This window comes from Panthera pardus, unplaced genomic scaffold (genome assembly GCF_024362965.1).
Source record: "Panthera pardus isolate Hobbes unplaced genomic scaffold, ASM2436296v1 HiC_scaffold_11, whole genome shotgun sequence".
NCBI classification, from domain to species: domain Eukaryota; kingdom Metazoa; phylum Chordata; class Mammalia; order Carnivora; family Felidae; genus Panthera; species Panthera pardus.
Genome location: NW_026526666.1, coordinates 77,778,031 through 77,794,757, shown reverse-complemented (window position 1 = coordinate 77,794,757; position 16,727 = coordinate 77,778,031). Strand labels below are relative to the sequence as shown.

The 16,727-nt window shown below is 45.0% G+C and overlaps 1 protein-coding gene across 1 annotated transcript in view; it reads right to left on the bottom strand.

The window, feature by feature from the left end:
• The window catches only part of GNL2 (G protein nucleolar 2), a 25,510-nt gene extending 8,783 nt beyond the window's left edge, over window positions 1-16,727 (bottom strand). The window contains exons 1-8 of the mRNA XM_019430229.2: window positions 16,527-16,727; window positions 14,605-14,689; window positions 13,525-13,619; window positions 11,647-11,786; window positions 8,882-9,066; window positions 5,069-5,135; window positions 4,049-4,207; window positions 3,161-3,274 (exon numbers count right to left, since the gene is read on the bottom strand). Coding sequence (XP_019285774.2) covers window positions 3,161-3,274; window positions 4,049-4,207; window positions 5,069-5,135; window positions 8,882-9,066; window positions 11,647-11,786; window positions 13,525-13,619; window positions 14,605-14,689; window positions 16,527-16,590 — 909 coding nt within the window. The 5' untranslated portion in view covers window positions 16,591-16,727. The remainder of the gene's footprint in view (window positions 1-3,160; window positions 3,275-4,048; window positions 4,208-5,068; window positions 5,136-8,881; window positions 9,067-11,646; window positions 11,787-13,524; window positions 13,620-14,604; window positions 14,690-16,526) is intronic.

Here is a 16,727-nt window from a genome sequence, read left to right as displayed (position 1 = left end):
GTTGAGCGTCCGACTTCGGCTCAGGTCGTGATCTCGCAGTTCGTGAGTTCAAGCCCCACATCAGGCTCTGTGCTGACAGCTCAGAGCCTGGAGCCTGCTTCAGATTCTGTCTCCCTCTCTCTGCCCCTTCCCCACTCATGTTCTGTCTCTATCTCTCAAAAATGAATAAACGTTAAAAAAATAAAAAAATAACTAAGTAAATAAATAAAAACCTACAATGTTAATAAATCACTACCAGCTAAGTAGTACCCAACCTGACTCACTACAAAGATGAAAGCTAAGTGACAAAGTTAGGAAAATTTACAACCCAGCAAAAATATTGCCAAAGAATCACAAAATGGGGAATGGGCAGGACAGCTACCACTGAGGGGGTCTGAAATCAAGACTAGCGAGAAGTCTGCAGAGCAGTGACACCACCCCATCCCGGCCTTCCCCCCCAGGGGCACCTAGGTTCTCTGCCCCAGAACCTTACCAGATACTGATTTTTTGGAAACCCTACATCTCTGAAAATGTTGCATTCTTAGACCTAAAAGGGAACCTTGACTTGTGGATAACAGTAGCTGAAGGCAAGTGTTCCCAATGTGATTAAATGAAAGTCTAAATAAATAAATATATGTTTTTAATGTTTATTTTTGGGAGAGACAACATGAGCGAGGGAGGGGCACAGAGAGAGGGGGAAACAGAGGCACTGAAGCAGGCTCTGTGCTGACAGCACAAACTTGGGGCTCAAACCCACAAACTGAGAGATCACAAATTGAGCTGAAGTCAACACTCAACTGACTGAGTCACCAAGGCACCCCATGAAAGTCTAAATATTGACGAGACCCCCAGGTCCCTACTCCCACTGAGCTCCCGAACCCTGCAGCCAAGGGATTATATACATCCCCGAGCTGGAGACTGGAAGATTCCTTTACGGGGAAACTTACACTGACATCTAGAGTGCCCTCCGACAAAATACTGGCTTTTTACCTAGTCACCTGACAGGGAAGTCCAGTATTCAATAGTCTACCCCCCGCATAAAACTTCTATTGGTTGGTTGGTTTTTTTTTTGTTTTGTTTTTTTTTTGAGAGAGAGAGCAGGCGAGCAAGCAGGGGAGGGGCAGAGGCAAAGGAAGAGAATCCCAAGCAGGCTCTGCGCTGTCAGCACAGAGTCCGACACAGGGCTAGACTGCACGAACCGTGAGATCATGACTTTGAGCCGAGATCAAGAGTCAGATACTAACTAACTGAACCATCCAGGAACCCCTACGAGACTTTTCTTCAGTGGTTCACCCTTAGATATGAAGACAGGCGAAAATAACCAGACATGTGAAGTGTGACTCTAGTACTACAGACAGAAAAACACAAACTGGCAGGAAACAGAGTTAATATAGGGAGAGAGGAAAATTTCAAAATACCACCATCGTTACCATTCTCAGAAACAGAAAATAGTTCATCTGTGAAACAAAAATGGGGCAGGGCAATTCTTAAAAGTGAGAGGCAAAATAAATTTTGCGACAGAACAGCTAGATCATCAAGTCAAAGAAACTTCCCATAAAATAGAGCAAAACATCACAAAGGCACTGAAATAAAGAAAAGAAGATTCAAGAATTAAACCAAGAGAGCACACCCAATTCCTGAACCAGAGAAGAGCTGATGGGGTAGAGGGCGGGAGAATTTCCAAGAAATAATACCGGACAACATCAGGCAAAGTCCCATCCAACACCTAACTCACTGAACAGTAAAAGACCCACCTTAAAACACATCAATGTGCAATTTTAAAACAGGAGTTTCTTTTTTAAGAGCTCCCAGCCACAAAGGACCAAGAGTTGGAATGGTCCCATTACTCAACAGCACAACAGAAGCCACCAGAAGACGATGCGCTGGTGCCCTCGACATTCTGAGGAGAAACAGTGTGAGGACAGAATAAAGGTATTTCTGAAATGCAAGGTCTCAAAAAATGTTCCTTCTAAGCACTCCTTCTCCAGAAGCTTTTGGAAAATATGTTCTATTTAAAGGAAAGAGTAAACCAGGAAAGACGAAAAACCAAGAAAGAAGATCCTGTGTGGGATCCCTTGATCCCAATGAAATGCTCAGGGTGGCAGTGAAAGGGAACCCCAGGAAGAAGGCTCTGTAGCCGGTCCCGATGGGAAGGGAGGGGCCGAACACTCTCCAAGTTCCCACTCTAGCAGAGGATCTGGTGACACATTAGTGACAAATGACACAGAACTAATTAACGCCAGAGAAAACAGAAGGTTCCATCAGAGAGGAATTACATTCAGAGTGCTGTGTGCATCAGTGGCGACTGATATCGTACAGTCATGACCACGTAAACGCTGAAGGAAAGAACAATCTGGCCAGATGATGTAGAGCGATGCAGGGAGAATGGAGAGAGGGGAGTACGTGTGGGGACAGAACAGCCATAAGAAACTTAGTCCTCATTTTCCACAGCAGAGACTTAACATATAAATATCTAAAACGGCAGGTGGAAGGGCAGGAGGAGACGAGAAATAGAATCACAATAAGCATGTATAAAAAATACGGAAGAAAATACTAAAGGTAACTAACAGCCACGGGTCGGACATGTTCATTCCTGGGAAGCGGGGAAGGGTGGGACAAAGGACACATGTACTTTGTCAGAACCCAAGGTAGAATGAACTAAACACACGAACACCAAATTGAAGGTACAGAACGTGAAGCTTTGAGAATACCTACAAGGGCGACCTGGCTGCGGGGCTTCCCAGAGAACGACACGGGAGCAGGGACGGGCAGGATGCCCCGCAGGCAGAGGGGACAGAAACTGCACAGGCCTGAGGGCAGAAGTGGCATGGTAGGCTCACAAACCCAGGATGGGGAACACAGCATGGGGAGGGGGTCTGTTCTCAAGCAGAAGACGGACCGTCAGGTGCCAGGGACACGGCAGAAAGGGAGGCAATGCCGGTCAAAGATAGGGGCGATGGTTGAGCCAGAAAACATTTTCCAAAATCCCTTATAACCCCAAGGCTCTAGGAATTTTTACGTTGGAACACACACGTTAGGAACACATACGTCTAGGAACACACACTTCTCATGGGCATGATGGGGGAGGTGAGGTGGGTACCCCTCTGCCACATGCTGGCAAGACAAATGCTTTAACAGCCCCGCAGCTACATGTTCCTGGAGATGGGTCAGGTCCCAGTACCTTTCCAAACTGCCGGAGAAGCTGAATGAATGCTCCTTTGCCGAAGGGGTTGGTAAGACTTGCATGGAAGGCAAGTGTCGGATAATCCTGGGAGAGGACAGCAACCCAACGTTTCTAAAGTGGGGAGAGAAGATGTTGGTGAGTTGTAACCTGTTTATTCACAATACAGGAAGAGTCGGAGCTTGAGTAACAGACTGCATTTCAAATACACAGCTGTCCCAGGAAATGGTAGCTGTAATTCTTTAAAATGTGTGTGTGTGTGTTTTTTTAATGTTTATATTAGAGACAGACAGAGTGTGAGCAGAGGAGGGGCTGAGCGAGAGAGGGAGACACGGAATCAGAAGCAGGTTCCAGGCTCTGAGCTGTCAGCACAGAGCCCGATGCGGGGCTGGAACTCACGAACCACCAGATCATGACCTGAGCCGAAATCAAAGGCTTAACCGACAGAGCCACCCAGGTGCCTCAAATGTTTTTTGGGTTTTTTTTAAATGAAAGTTAACACTTTGTCTTTTGTCTACGAACACGGACAGAACAATTACAAAAATGCCTTCGTTGCGACTAAATGCAATTGATGTGACATAATATGGGACAGGCCAGCAGCTGTGGCAGCTGTCTCCATGCAAAGGGGCCTCATCATCCGTCCAGGGGATACTGGCCACTGTGCCTTCACCAACCATCAGGGGATAAGAGATAACTCTGCCCCCTGTCAGTGAAGCACATTTTGCTTCTGTTTTCAGTGAAAACACTTCCGTGGCTACTATGCGAGAAGTGTGATACTTTACTGTCTCAAATCCTAAAAACCGTGAAACTGACTCATTTACAGAGAACTCAGCCTACGAGGAGCTGAGCGGCCTGGCAGTCTGGCAGTGGATAAGCAGCCGTACTTACTGTTGCCCAGGTTGGAACAAGGTCACATTTGTTAAGAACAAAAATAAGGTGCTTCCAGGGTTTTTCCTTCTTCAAGTAAGTCTCAATGTGAGGGGAACGGGTACCCATCGGATCTCTAGCATCAAGAACTTGAACTACAACATCTGAGGAATCTATCACCTGCAATTCAAAGACGCAAAAGTGATTTGCTTTAGTGAAATGAGAAATGGGAGAGGGATGACATCTAAGGGAACCCAGGGAAAAGAAAGCAATAGTGAGGACTTCAAAACAGGAGTAGCCAAACCTGATGCCCAGTGATCAGAATTCAAAACTTTCTCCATCCTGTGAGTGTAAGAAACTTGCTGAATTTCAAACAGGAAAACTGACTTAGGTGAAACCCACCTTACTTCGTGATTACTATCGATTATTGAATGGAACCATTCACTTCTTAGATTTCTAAAAGTTTCTGCTGCCACAGCTTTTGTGTATTGTACAAAAACCTAAAAAATTTAGTTTGCCTTCAGGGTGCTGCTTTCCGGTTATGTTACTGTTGGATTATGGGAGTGTGCTTGAAAGCCTCTGTCACCAAGGTTGATCTCTAGCATGTGGACATAAAACTCAGCCAGCTGAAGAGTGCTGGACCAGGACTCAGGACACAGAATCTCCCACTAACCAGCTGAGTGAGCCGGGTGAGGAATTCAATCTTTCTAGACCTGTGTTCTTGCCTGTAAACGAGACCGGCTGGACTACGAAACTTAAAAATCCCCACACGGCTCCACCACATACGATAAATGTAAGGTCTGTGTATGGCAGCTGTTACTATTACGTGAGTAATAAAAAGAAATCGAATGCAGTTATCGAGAACAATGGCAGTACATACGTGGGCACACCTATCCCGTTTTTGTGAGGGAATGAGGACAGAATGGGCAGCGGAGTTTGTGCTTTATTTGACAGATCTTCGATACATCAAGATTAGTTCTCTCATAGAAAATCACGAAAGCCAAGGGGGAACGCTCAACGAGAAAGAACTGCAAGTCTTACCTTATAGAGCTCACCCCATATTCTCTTGGACTGTCCCTTTTTATAGATCTCTTCTCGGGCTTCGTTTCTAAATGAGAAAACACTCAAAGTGAGCAAGTGAAGCCCTACAAAGGGTAAGAGGATGTTTAGGGAAGAGCCGGCCATGTGCCACGGGAAAAGGGCACTAAAACTACTTGGAGACGGACCAAGAGTAAATTTAATTTAAAAAGTGATTATATCCAATCCAAATGTCCATCGATGGATGAATGCACTTAAAAATGTGTTGCAAACATAATGGAGTATTATTCAGGAACGAAAAAGAATAAAGTACTAACACAGGCTACAACATGAATGACCCTGGAGACATTCTGGTAATGAACCAAGCCAGACACGAAAGGGCACACACTGCAGGACTGCACTTACTATCAAGTACCTCTCACAAGGGTAGTCAGACTCCTAAGAGACAGAGGTAGAATGGTGGCCACCAAGCACCGGGGACAGCAGGGGAGGGGACGTTACTGTTTAATGGGTAAAGGCTTTCAGTTTGGGATGATGTAAAGGATTCTGGCAGTAGACCCGGAGCAGGGACGGCTGCATAACCACGTGAACGTACTTAATGCCGCTGACTTGCAGGCTTAAAAATGCCTGAAAAGATAAAATTGTATGTCCAGTTTACCACAGTAAAAAATGTAAAATTTAAAATAAAGTGACTCAAGAAATAACAGGTGTTGGCAGGGATGCGGATAAAAAGGAACCTTCACGTACTGCTGGAGGGAATGCAAACTGGTGCAGCCACTTTGGAAAACACTATGGAGGGGGCGCCCGGGTGGCTCAGTCGGTTAAACATCTGACTCCTGATTTCAGCCCAGGTCACGTTCTCATGGTTCGTGAGTCTGAGCCCTGGTCGGTCTCCGTACCAACAGTGCAGAGTCTGCTTGGGATTCTCTCGCTTTCCCTCTCTCTCTGCCCTTCCATAACTGCGCTCTCTTTGCTCTCAAACCTAAAACCAAAAAAACAGTATGGAGTTTCTTCAAAAAATTAAAAATGGAGCTAGAGAGTGTAACGCTAAGTGAAATAAGTCGGTCAGAGAAAGACAAATACCATGTGATCTCACTCATATGTGGAATTTAAGAAACAAAACAAACTAACAAAGAAAAAAAAAAGAGAGAAACAAACCAAGAAACAGACTTTTAACTAAAGAGAACCGATGGTTACCCAAAGGGGAGGTGGGGGGCGGGGGATGGGAAAAATAGGTGAAGAGGATTAAAGAGTACACTTACCATGATAAATAAACTTAAAACATTTAAAAATTTACGGGGCTCAGTCAGTTGAGCATCTGATTTCAGCTCAGGTCATGATCTCACGACTCATGAGTTCGAGCCCCGCGTCAGGCTCTCTGTGCTGACAGCTCCGAGCCTGGAGCCTGCTTCAGATTTTGTGTCTCCCTGTCTCTCTGCCCCTCTCCCTCTCATGCTCTCTCAAAAATAAACATTAAAAAAAATTTTTTTAAAGAGAATGGTATATCAATTAAAAACAAAATTAAAAAATTTTAAACCATACATCACACATAAAAAATATGGAAAAATTAAAACAAATATTTTAAAAAGCAACTGTAATTAGGCAACATGTCATAGAAGATTATGAAAAGGATTTGGCAAGACCTGAACCATAATCTACACTCCCATATGAAGTGAAATTTTTCTGATAAGGCTGAGAATCTGTTTATCCACTAGCCTCACAGATATTTACCCAGTGTCTTGGAAACAAAACCAGTTTTCTCCCCCCCCCATTATATACTGCACCTTTGGGAGGGGGAAAAATTCACATCAGCAGAGGCACACAAAGTCCAAATACTTATTTTTATTTTAATGTTTGTTTATTTTTGAGAGAGAGACAGCACCAGTGGGGGAGGGCAGGGAGAGGGGGGAGACAAAGAATCTGAAGCAGGCTCCAGGCTCTGAGCTGTCAGCACAGAGCCCGACGTGGGGCTCGAACTCACGAACCGTGAGATCACGACCTGAGCCGAAGTTGGATGCTTAACCTAAGGAGCCACCTAGGCGCCCTCCAAATACGTCTAAGAAGAAATGAACTCGCTACCTCTTTTGCTTGGCCTCAGATGGCCTGACTTGCTCTCCAGGAGACGCACAGTTAGAAAACAGGCTGCCGACAGCACTGGGGCAGCCCTGGTGCAGGTGAGCAACAGCACCTCTTTGCTGAGGCATCTGGGACACTCACGCGCGGTGAAGAGGGGACACGGCAACGCTTTCTGGAGGGCACCGGGCAGCTGCCTGTCAAAAACACCCATGCTCTCTGACACAGCCATTTCCCCCATAAGAATGTATCTTAGAGGAATAATTAAGGAGAAAGATTTAGTCACACGGATGCTTTACCCTAGCCTTATTTACCACAGGGCAAAACTACAAACAGCATAAATGTTCCACAGCGGAACTGTCGATGAGTACTACCATGGAAATCTATTTTTTTAATGGAAATTTATTCTTAATAATTTATAAAAATATATTAAAATAAAAAGTAAGTTCAGGGCACCTGGGTGGCTCAGTCAGTTGAGTGTCTGACTTTGGCTTGGATCATGATCCCACCGTTCGTGAGTTCAAGCCTCGTGTCGGGCTCTGTGCTGACAGCTCAGAGCCTGGAGCCTGCTTCAGATTCTGTGTCTCCCTCTCTCTCTGCCCCTCCCTGCTTGCACTCTGTCTCTCTCTCAGAGGTAAAAAAACATTTAAACATTAAGGAAAAAAGGGGGGGGGGCAAGTTAAAATACACTCTTAAGGGGGTGCCTGGGTGGCTCAGTCGGTTAAGTGTCCAACGTCGGCTCAGGTCATGATCTCACGGTCCATGCGTTCGAGCCCCAAGTTGGGCTCTGTGTTGACGGCTCTGAGCCTGGAGCCCGCTTCAGATCTGTGTCTTCCTCTCTCTCTCTCTGCCCCTCCCCCACTCACACTCTGTCTCCCCCCAAAAATAAACATTAAAAATTAAAAAAAACCAACAACACTCTTAAGGTATTATAAATGAAAACTGAGTGTAAAAAAGATCCAGAATGATACATCTAACAGTGACTAATTCTTGGTACTTTTTGGGTATGAACTCTATGAGAATATGATATGACAAAAGGTATCAATCCTTCTCCTCCCCCTCCGCAAACATAAAAATGACAAAACACTGCCACCTCTACGCATGTACATACATTTTCCACATTATCTTCAGAAGGTCACAGGAAATTCAAAGGCCATCCATGAACCCCCAGTGGTCCAGAGTCTCTGATTAAGGAAGCCCTGACATTGATGATTTTAACAATTTAATAACATGGTCAGTGGGACTAGGAGTTCTTAGTTTTTGTTGCATTTCTAATTTAACTGTATATTCTAAATTGTCTATGACAGAATCTACTGCTATTATTATGAAGAAAAAAACAATCATGAAAAAAAGAGACCCAGAGAAAACAAGCCACCTCAGAAATTATTTTCCATTTGGCCCCAACGTCACAAATTTTTCTAGTGTAAGGGAAGAAGATCACTATCTAGGAGGTAAGCACCAAGCTTCATATAGGTAAAATAAAGGTACAAAAATATTTTGTTGCAGGGCACCTGAGTGGTCTGTTGAGTGTCCAACTCTTGATTTTGGCTCAGGCCAGATCTCAGTTTGTGAGTTGGAACCCCAGTCCGCCTCTGCGCTGACAATGCAGAGCCTGCTAGGGATTCTCTCCCTCCCTCTCTCTCTGCCCCTCCCCTGGCGCATCTTCTGTCTCCAAATAAACTAAAAAAAAAAGTTTTGCTGCAGAAGAGCAAATGATGAGAGCAGATGACACCCAAACCGTACCTCACCCCAGGGTCTTCGGTGACCAGGTCACGATCCTTGCCCTGGTCGTAGCTCTCGCTGGACATTTCTGCATTTTCTAGAAGAGACTGCATATCACTCGCAAATAAGTTTGGTCGCTTCCTCTGTGACTTAGGGCCGAATGTAGTTTCAAAGCTTTCGGTGTCAAGAATGTGCACCTTGGAGTTCTAAAGAGAAAACAGAGTTTCGCGTAAAGCTAAGGAAAGCACTGAGCAAAAACAGAAAGTTTAAAACCTACCCAGGAAAGGCTTTCTGCTTTTGTTTTTTCAAAGCTCAACCCATACCGAAAACTACAACAGGGATGCAGCCTGGTTTCAAATTTGAAATGCTTAAATAGCAAAAGCACTTGTTCCCCAATCCTAAAGTTCTATAAGCCTCCTTAGAGAAATACAAAAGTAATACAAAGAGTCAAAGCAAATATGAATAGTTGTGTAAGACTTGCCAAAAACTCTGCTTTATTTCATTTATCATAAACTTGAGTCATATGTAATTACGGCCACAATGATAAAAATTAACTTATCTTTTCTTTTCTTTTTTGAGTTTTCAAACAAGTGCATAAAATTCGCCAAATTCACAGATTTTGTCAAGGACAATTATACTCAAATTTGTGTTCTTTTTTAAACCAACTGTAAATGCCAACTTTTTCTTGGAAGTTCACTTCTTTCGTGGCCAAAAGGAATTGCTTGTTTTGTAAGATGCATTTTAGTTTCAGATAACATTTTTCCTAATTTAGGTAACGTTTTTATTAAATGCACATGGAAAGCCTTCAGATGAAAAACATCTAGCAGAAGTCCAAAGTAATAGTTTAGATGTGATAAAAGGAACCTGATACTAACTAGAACTTGATGTGCCTGTAAAGGAGTTACGGGCATAGGAATTTTTGAAGTAGGATAAAAGTCGAAGTTTGAGTTAGGATCTAACACGTAACAGAACGTTAACAGACGGCAGAGTATAGCCTCAAAAAAAAAAAAATCACCCTCTGCCACTCAGTACAAAGCTCCTCTGTGAGCACCAGCCACTAAACACAGATGATGGACCCTATGGCTTCTGACCTTGATCACCCCCTCCAATTCCTAAAGATCCTTAAGCTGTTGTCATTTTTTTTAGATTCTCTAACCCCTCTCTTAGTTCAGTTTTACAGGGGAACCAGGTACTGATGTCAGCGGGAAAACCGTGACCAAAGTTATTCTTGGAAAGCTCATAAATAACCTATCAAGTACAGTACACACACAGATGTGTGTGTGTGTGTGTGTGTGTGTGTGTGTGTGTGTGTGAGCCCGTACGTTAACGAGCATCATGCAGCTATAGCAGTATTTAACAAAGCACACAAATAAGTGACAGTATTTTTGCTGGACTGCTACAGAATTATAGTAATTATAACGCACATGTAGCTGACAGTGTAAAAGTTAAAGCATATCTGATTGGACTCCCCTGTGCAGGGACCTAGGATTAAACTTTATAAGGAGCGGTAGATACCACACTAAAATAAAACAGGGAAGGTTTTTCAAGGCCAAAGCAGTAAAGGCATCCCGTACTCTTGAGTATTATCTGCATCAAAATACCAGCTGACTGGTGCAGCTGTCCATCCTTCACTCTATAGATCAGATACTTGGCACTGAGTTTTAGAAGCACTGAACAACCGGAATGAGCAAGAAAGCAATAAATCCATAATAAGCCCTCTCTGTTCTCCTCGTAAACAAGATTCAATAGTTTGTTAAAAGATGGCTTTAGGGAGAACAGACCAAGAGAACAAGGGAAATGAGCAACTTGTCTGTGGTTCGTGAATTACACTCATGTGTTTCCCTGAAAGAAAACAGTCATTCCACTAATAGGTGCCATTCTTCTAGTCCGTCATAAAACAAAGCATAATTGACAAAACCTGAGGCAATAACCAGGCCTTGGTTTTTATTTTGTTCTGCGAGTAAACAATTTGCTTTGAACTGTTTAATCCATGCATGCATGTCAATGTTTCCTTCCCCTCCGTACATTTGAACTGAGGCTTATGTACTGGCTACATTTCTGAGAATTAATATTCGATGCAAGTAAAAGCGTGCAAACATGAGGCCATTTCTTTGGTTCTGTGTGAAACTCATTCCACTCAAGCAGGATTCAGTCCTCACTGTCCTTCAACCACAGTGGTTAAGAACCAATCTGCCCAGCACCCTTTCCTTCACTAGAAAGAATTCCAAGGGTCTCACAGAAGCCCAAAGTACATAGCACCAAAGGCCTCCCTCCTACCAACCCAGTCCTAACTCTACATTTCCCCGAAGTGTGAAGCAGTTACCACTTAAACCAGTTTGCCTACCCAAAAAAACCCAAAATACAACTAGTATTAGTAATAGCCATGATCTAGTCAGCTCTAATTAACGGCAGTGGGCTATGACCTCACTGTATGCCAAATGCTTCATCTGGTCACCCAAGGAGGTCGGTTTTCTTGACTTTATAGCCAGGAAGTGAAAGCCCATGGAGATACCTAAGGCTCTAGGAAGGGGGAGAGCAAAGGCTAAGTGGGACCTGACTCCCAAGCCTGCGCTCTGATCCACTAGGTAATGCGCCCTCCTGACACAACGCCATTCATACTAGGTAAGGCCCTAACACAGATGAAAGGAGAAGTCTCAGAAAGTTCATCAGTACTGCATTAAAGCCACTCTTCCCTATGGAAAAACACAAAAGACAAACATGTTAGAGCTGGATCAGTGTGGAGTGTGACCACGAAATTCCATTGCCAGGGACATCCTCCAACTTACGTGAGGCTGGATCCGATCGTGGAGAAGAGACATGGGTAGCTTGCTTTGCTTCATGACAACTTTGTACGGATCCTTCATAACTGTGCCCATTTCCTCTTGAAATTTTTGTAACGACGACTGTTTAATCACACGTGTGTTTCCTGTTTTATGGAAGAATGTTGTCATTTATAAACAACTCCTTTTTGATTCTGCATCCTTCTTCCCAAAGACACAGGGAAAGGCAAGACTCTGTTACCCTGGCTTGTCCAAACATCCGATACATCTGTCCCATGTAGCCATTTTCAAATTTAAAAGGGGGGGGGGGGAATAAAACAAAAAAACTGCCTCTCCTGCACTCATACACTATGAACTAATCCACCAACCACACACACAAAGGGTTTCAAGAGTTTTCCAAGCCCAGTTTCCTGACTGGATGAAACTGAAAAATCAACATCACTGAATGGAACTGAGATTTGACAACTATCCTATACTTCCTGCGAGATCTGGCAAAGCAATCTGGAGCCAATCACAGCTGATGTACTCATATACAAAGGGAATCTTGAAGCACAGAACCTGAGTCACAATTACTGCCTTCAGGGTTATGAGGGTTTGAAGGGACTATTGAGTTCACCAATAAATCCATGCAAGGGAACAAAATAAAGCTACATAACACTAGCTGGGGAACTCCTTGTAAGTGAGGGAGTCTGAAACGCATATTCAACGAAACAGCATGGGCAGCACAAATACAGTCAAGATGGTGAGGGCTAAGGGGCCGCTGGCTGCTACACTGCCCACGTCTTCCCCCACCTAATCCCCACCGCAGCCCTAGGAAAATAGGGACTATTTTTATCCCCGTTTTAGAGACAAGGAAGTCAACCAACAGAGAAGCCTAATAACTTGCCCACGGTCACAGAAATGGCAGAATTAGGATTCACACCCAGATGGTCTGGACCTAGAGTCACAGTCTCCAGAGAGGCTAAAACACCTCTCTAAAACGTTTTCTCGCACACCTTCCCGTGTTGCCGCTTCCTAGAGGGTATCCCCTCAAAAGATGTGAGAGACACTCAAAGGTAGTTGTCATCTGCCTCCACGCGCAGAGGTCAAACACCAAGCAAACCATGGGGTGTGACCTGACGTGCCCACGCACCTAGCAGGGACTGAGAGAAAGCCCGGCCTCAACTGGAGGCCGACTTTCCAAAGCAAGAAGCCCTGACTCCGCTCTCTTCGCTCCTGGGAAAGGCCAACAAGAGACCCTTTCACGGCCAGTGTAGGTGCCCATGAAGAACTGTTTCAAAGGAGCTTCCAGCCAATGCACTTGTGCTTCGAGTTAAAGGCACAGGCGTTACCTGCAAGGCACCCTCCGGGCCACCGGAAAGGACGAGATGACAGCTCTCAGGTTCTGTGAAAGCAGGTCACCAAGGACGGACTTATCTGTTTAAGAGGGTTCACTTACAATGAACAATGAGCTCTTTACACAAAGAACTTGTTGAGGGGCCGCCTGGGTGGCTAGGCCGGTGAAGCGTCTGACTTCAGCTCAGGTCACGATCTCGTGGTTGGTGGGTTCAAGCCCCACAGTGGGCTCTGTGCTAGCAGGGCGGAGCCTGCTTGGGATTCTCTCTCCCTCTCTGGCCCTCCCCTACTGGCGCTTTCTCTCTCTCTCTCTCAAAAAAAAAAAAAAAAGAGGAAAAAAAAGAAGAAGAACTTGTTTCTGGAATCTGCCACCACTACTTTTCTTAGCACTTTTGCCACTACGGGTACTTCTCATCCCTTTCTCCTATAACCCCTGACAGTACTACTCGCCCAAAAGCTTCTGCCTTTTAGACCCCTTTTAGGCCTACCTTTTTCCATACAGTGCACATTCGGTAGAACAAAGTGACAGGGGACAGTGACAGTACTCACCAAACCATTTAATATTTGGCTCCACTCTTGCCACCGTGCCAGAAGCCACGGTTGACTGATATTGCAGAGGCTTAATCACTTTACCACGACTGTTCCTAAATTGAGGAAATAACAGATTTTGGTCGATGACAGAAGAAAGGCAACAGAAAAGCTTGGTTTACAGAATACCCTTTCCATCAAAAGGACCTTTTTTTCTTTTTCTGGTTTTAAATGATCATGAAATACAGATTTCAGTAAACAAAAAGTACTTCTACATTTGAAACAGATTGTCCAAAAGCCATTTAAACCTCTTGCAACAGAGCACGTAATGATTTCTGCTGGATGAATAACAAATAACGCTGATGTCTGAAAATCTGTTTACTGTTTGTTTGCTTTTTTTAAAAAGGAAAAAAAAAAACGCCACATACTTGAGTTTCTGCGGTAATTATTTGAAGGCCGGTTTAAACGAGTTTTAAGTGGAGGGTGATTTATGCTGGAACTCAAAATTTTAAAACAAACAGCAGAGTAGGTGACTAAGGAAGATTAAGTTCATTGACATTTGTGCTTTAAACACATCTTTCAGAATGGATGAAGAATCTAATTACCAAACAAATTAAGACCAGCTAGCAAAATGCCATGGTCAGCAAGTCCCTGTGGTAGAGGCTGCCTCAGCAGAACTCCCAGTTGTGATGAGTTTCCAAGTGCCACAATGTTGTGATCTAAAGTTTCGCATTAAAAAACAAGTTTTCTGGCTGCTTTCATAACTACAGTCCTATATGCTTTGTGAAAGAAAACCAGATTTCTAGCTGAGGGATATGTAACTTGAGATTTCATGTGCCATTCGTGGAGGGCGAGGCTGTGAGGAATAAAACCTCGATTTGTCCTACAGTCTTGTGACACAATCACTGTTTCACCACCCACTACCCACGCCTTTAACCGGAACCTTACAATTTATCATAACAACACCCATATAAGATGACATCTGAAAATACACTACTGGTATTTGGGAAAAGCGGGTGTGGGAAGGTCATAGGTTATGAGGTCTCAGCTACAAGTCCGGGGCACGAAGGGAGAGGGGGCATGGCAGTGTGCAATGCTCACCTGCGTTCCTTCTGCCTGTACATATTCAGGCGCCGGATTGTGGCCCGGTCCCTCATGTTCTGGCCTCCTGCTCCCTGTACTCGATCTAGGGAAGACAGAAGTCGACCGCAAGCTATTTGATAACCAAGTTTAAATATGCTCATTGCCTCAAACATACCAACTAGCTCAGAGTAGGCAAGCTGCTGCCCTGCCTCACTGCAAAATATCTACTCTCCCCTACGTCGTCCCGACAAAATTATGATCACCGGAAGCTACATGGTATGACAAAGCTGACCTAACCTCTGACCCTCAATATGACTGTGTTTGATAAGAGTTAATAATTGTGAGCATTAATCGTGGCACTGTATGATCCACAGTACAGGCATCATCTCATGTAATCCATGCAATAACCCTATCAGGAGAGACACGTTATCCTCATTCTGCAAGCTGAGAAACTGAGGCACAGGTGGCCAGACGCCTTGCCGAAGATCACACAGCTACTAAACGGCAGAGCCAGAATTTAAACAAAAGCATCAGACCACTGTCTGTGCTCTTACTAAGACACCTACCTCTGTGGAACCAATACGGAGTGCCTGCTGTATGCAAGGCACCACGGAGACTACATATTTTGATACCTAAGTATTCCTTATGTACCAGTTTCTTAATTTCCTAATGTTTGAGTTTAGTTTCATCAACAGCAACATAGGTGGCAAATCTTGCCTTACATCTCAGAGAGAGAAGGACAAATAAACATGTTAATACTGGCCTAGCTCTTCCCGTTGGGGATGTCTTCAAGTCACCTGCCTACTCCTGAAGCGATGCAGTAGAAAACAGGCTGAAATCCCAGTGCTGACGGCTCTACTCACCAACTTTGCCAACTGTGATGAGCCACTTCCCCAATTTTGGCCCTGGCTCCTCACCTACAACATTGTAACCCCTAAGGGCCTTTTGGGTCCGACATTCTGAGATCCCAGGGTACAGAAATTGCATAATTTATCAGCAATCCAGGGAAAGCATTCAACATCAACTAAAGTCATCAAAAACTTTAAGCCACATTTTAAAAAAAGGATTATTACGGGCACCTGGGTGGCTCAGTCGGTTGGGTGTCCGACTTCGGCTCAGGTCATGATCTCACAGCTGGTGAGTTCGAGCCCCGTGTTCGGCTCTGTGTTGACAGCTCGGAGCCTGGAGCCTGGAGCCTGCCTTGGATTCTGTGTCTCCCTCTCTCTCTCTACCTCTCCTCTGCTCATGCTCTGTCTCTCTCCAATGGAAGGGACTCCCCCAAAGACTATCTTGTTCATCCCGCAAGTGGAAGCTCAGCAAAGCGTACAAACATCTCCAAAAACATCTTTATTGAAATGATCATTATCCGTCCACCTGCAGTGTTTCCGTGCGCTTTACCAGGTAGGATGACTCCAACAGCCAAATGTACAATCCCTTTCTCATTTAAATGGTCAAAGCTAGAGTGGCAGGCAAGTGTGGTCAAGTGTAAAATGCCAGCTGGGTCGGCCTACACCACTTTTAATCTGACTATCCAATTAACTCCTAATCATACAAGTCTGAAACATATTGGGAGAGAGGCTGATCCACCTAGGAACACAAGAGGAGGTCGAGATAACTGCCCTTTCCAACTCAGAGCTTCCCGGTCTCTGCATTTCACAACTGGAGGTGCCCCATGGCTGCCAGGCCCAAGGGTTCACTTTCCCCGACTTTAGAACTGGTGCGTGGCACCTGGCCCTGAGAGGCGTGCAAGATGTCAGCCCTCCTCAGTGCCTGCGAATGAAAAAACCACCTTCTGCCTTCTCGTCCCCAATAGCCACTCGGCTCGAGGCCACTCCAAGTTATTTGCCACCCGGGTATCCCTCCTCCCCCTCGATCCCCTCGGAGCCCTCCCTACCAAGCTTCCTCCAAGCTCCACCCTCCGCGAGCCTCGCCGCCCGTACCAGGGTTTGTGCTGGCCTTGGAGGGGTTGATGGTGCTCCGTCCTTTGTACTTGGGCTTCACCATCTTGCCGACGGGACGGGCACCGGAGCGCTAGGTCCGGCCTCTGTCGAGTAAACGAGCTCGTAACTTTCCAGGTCCGGCCGAAACGACCCGCGGGAACCACGCTGGACCACGTGGGCGCGGGCGACGTCACTTCCGCT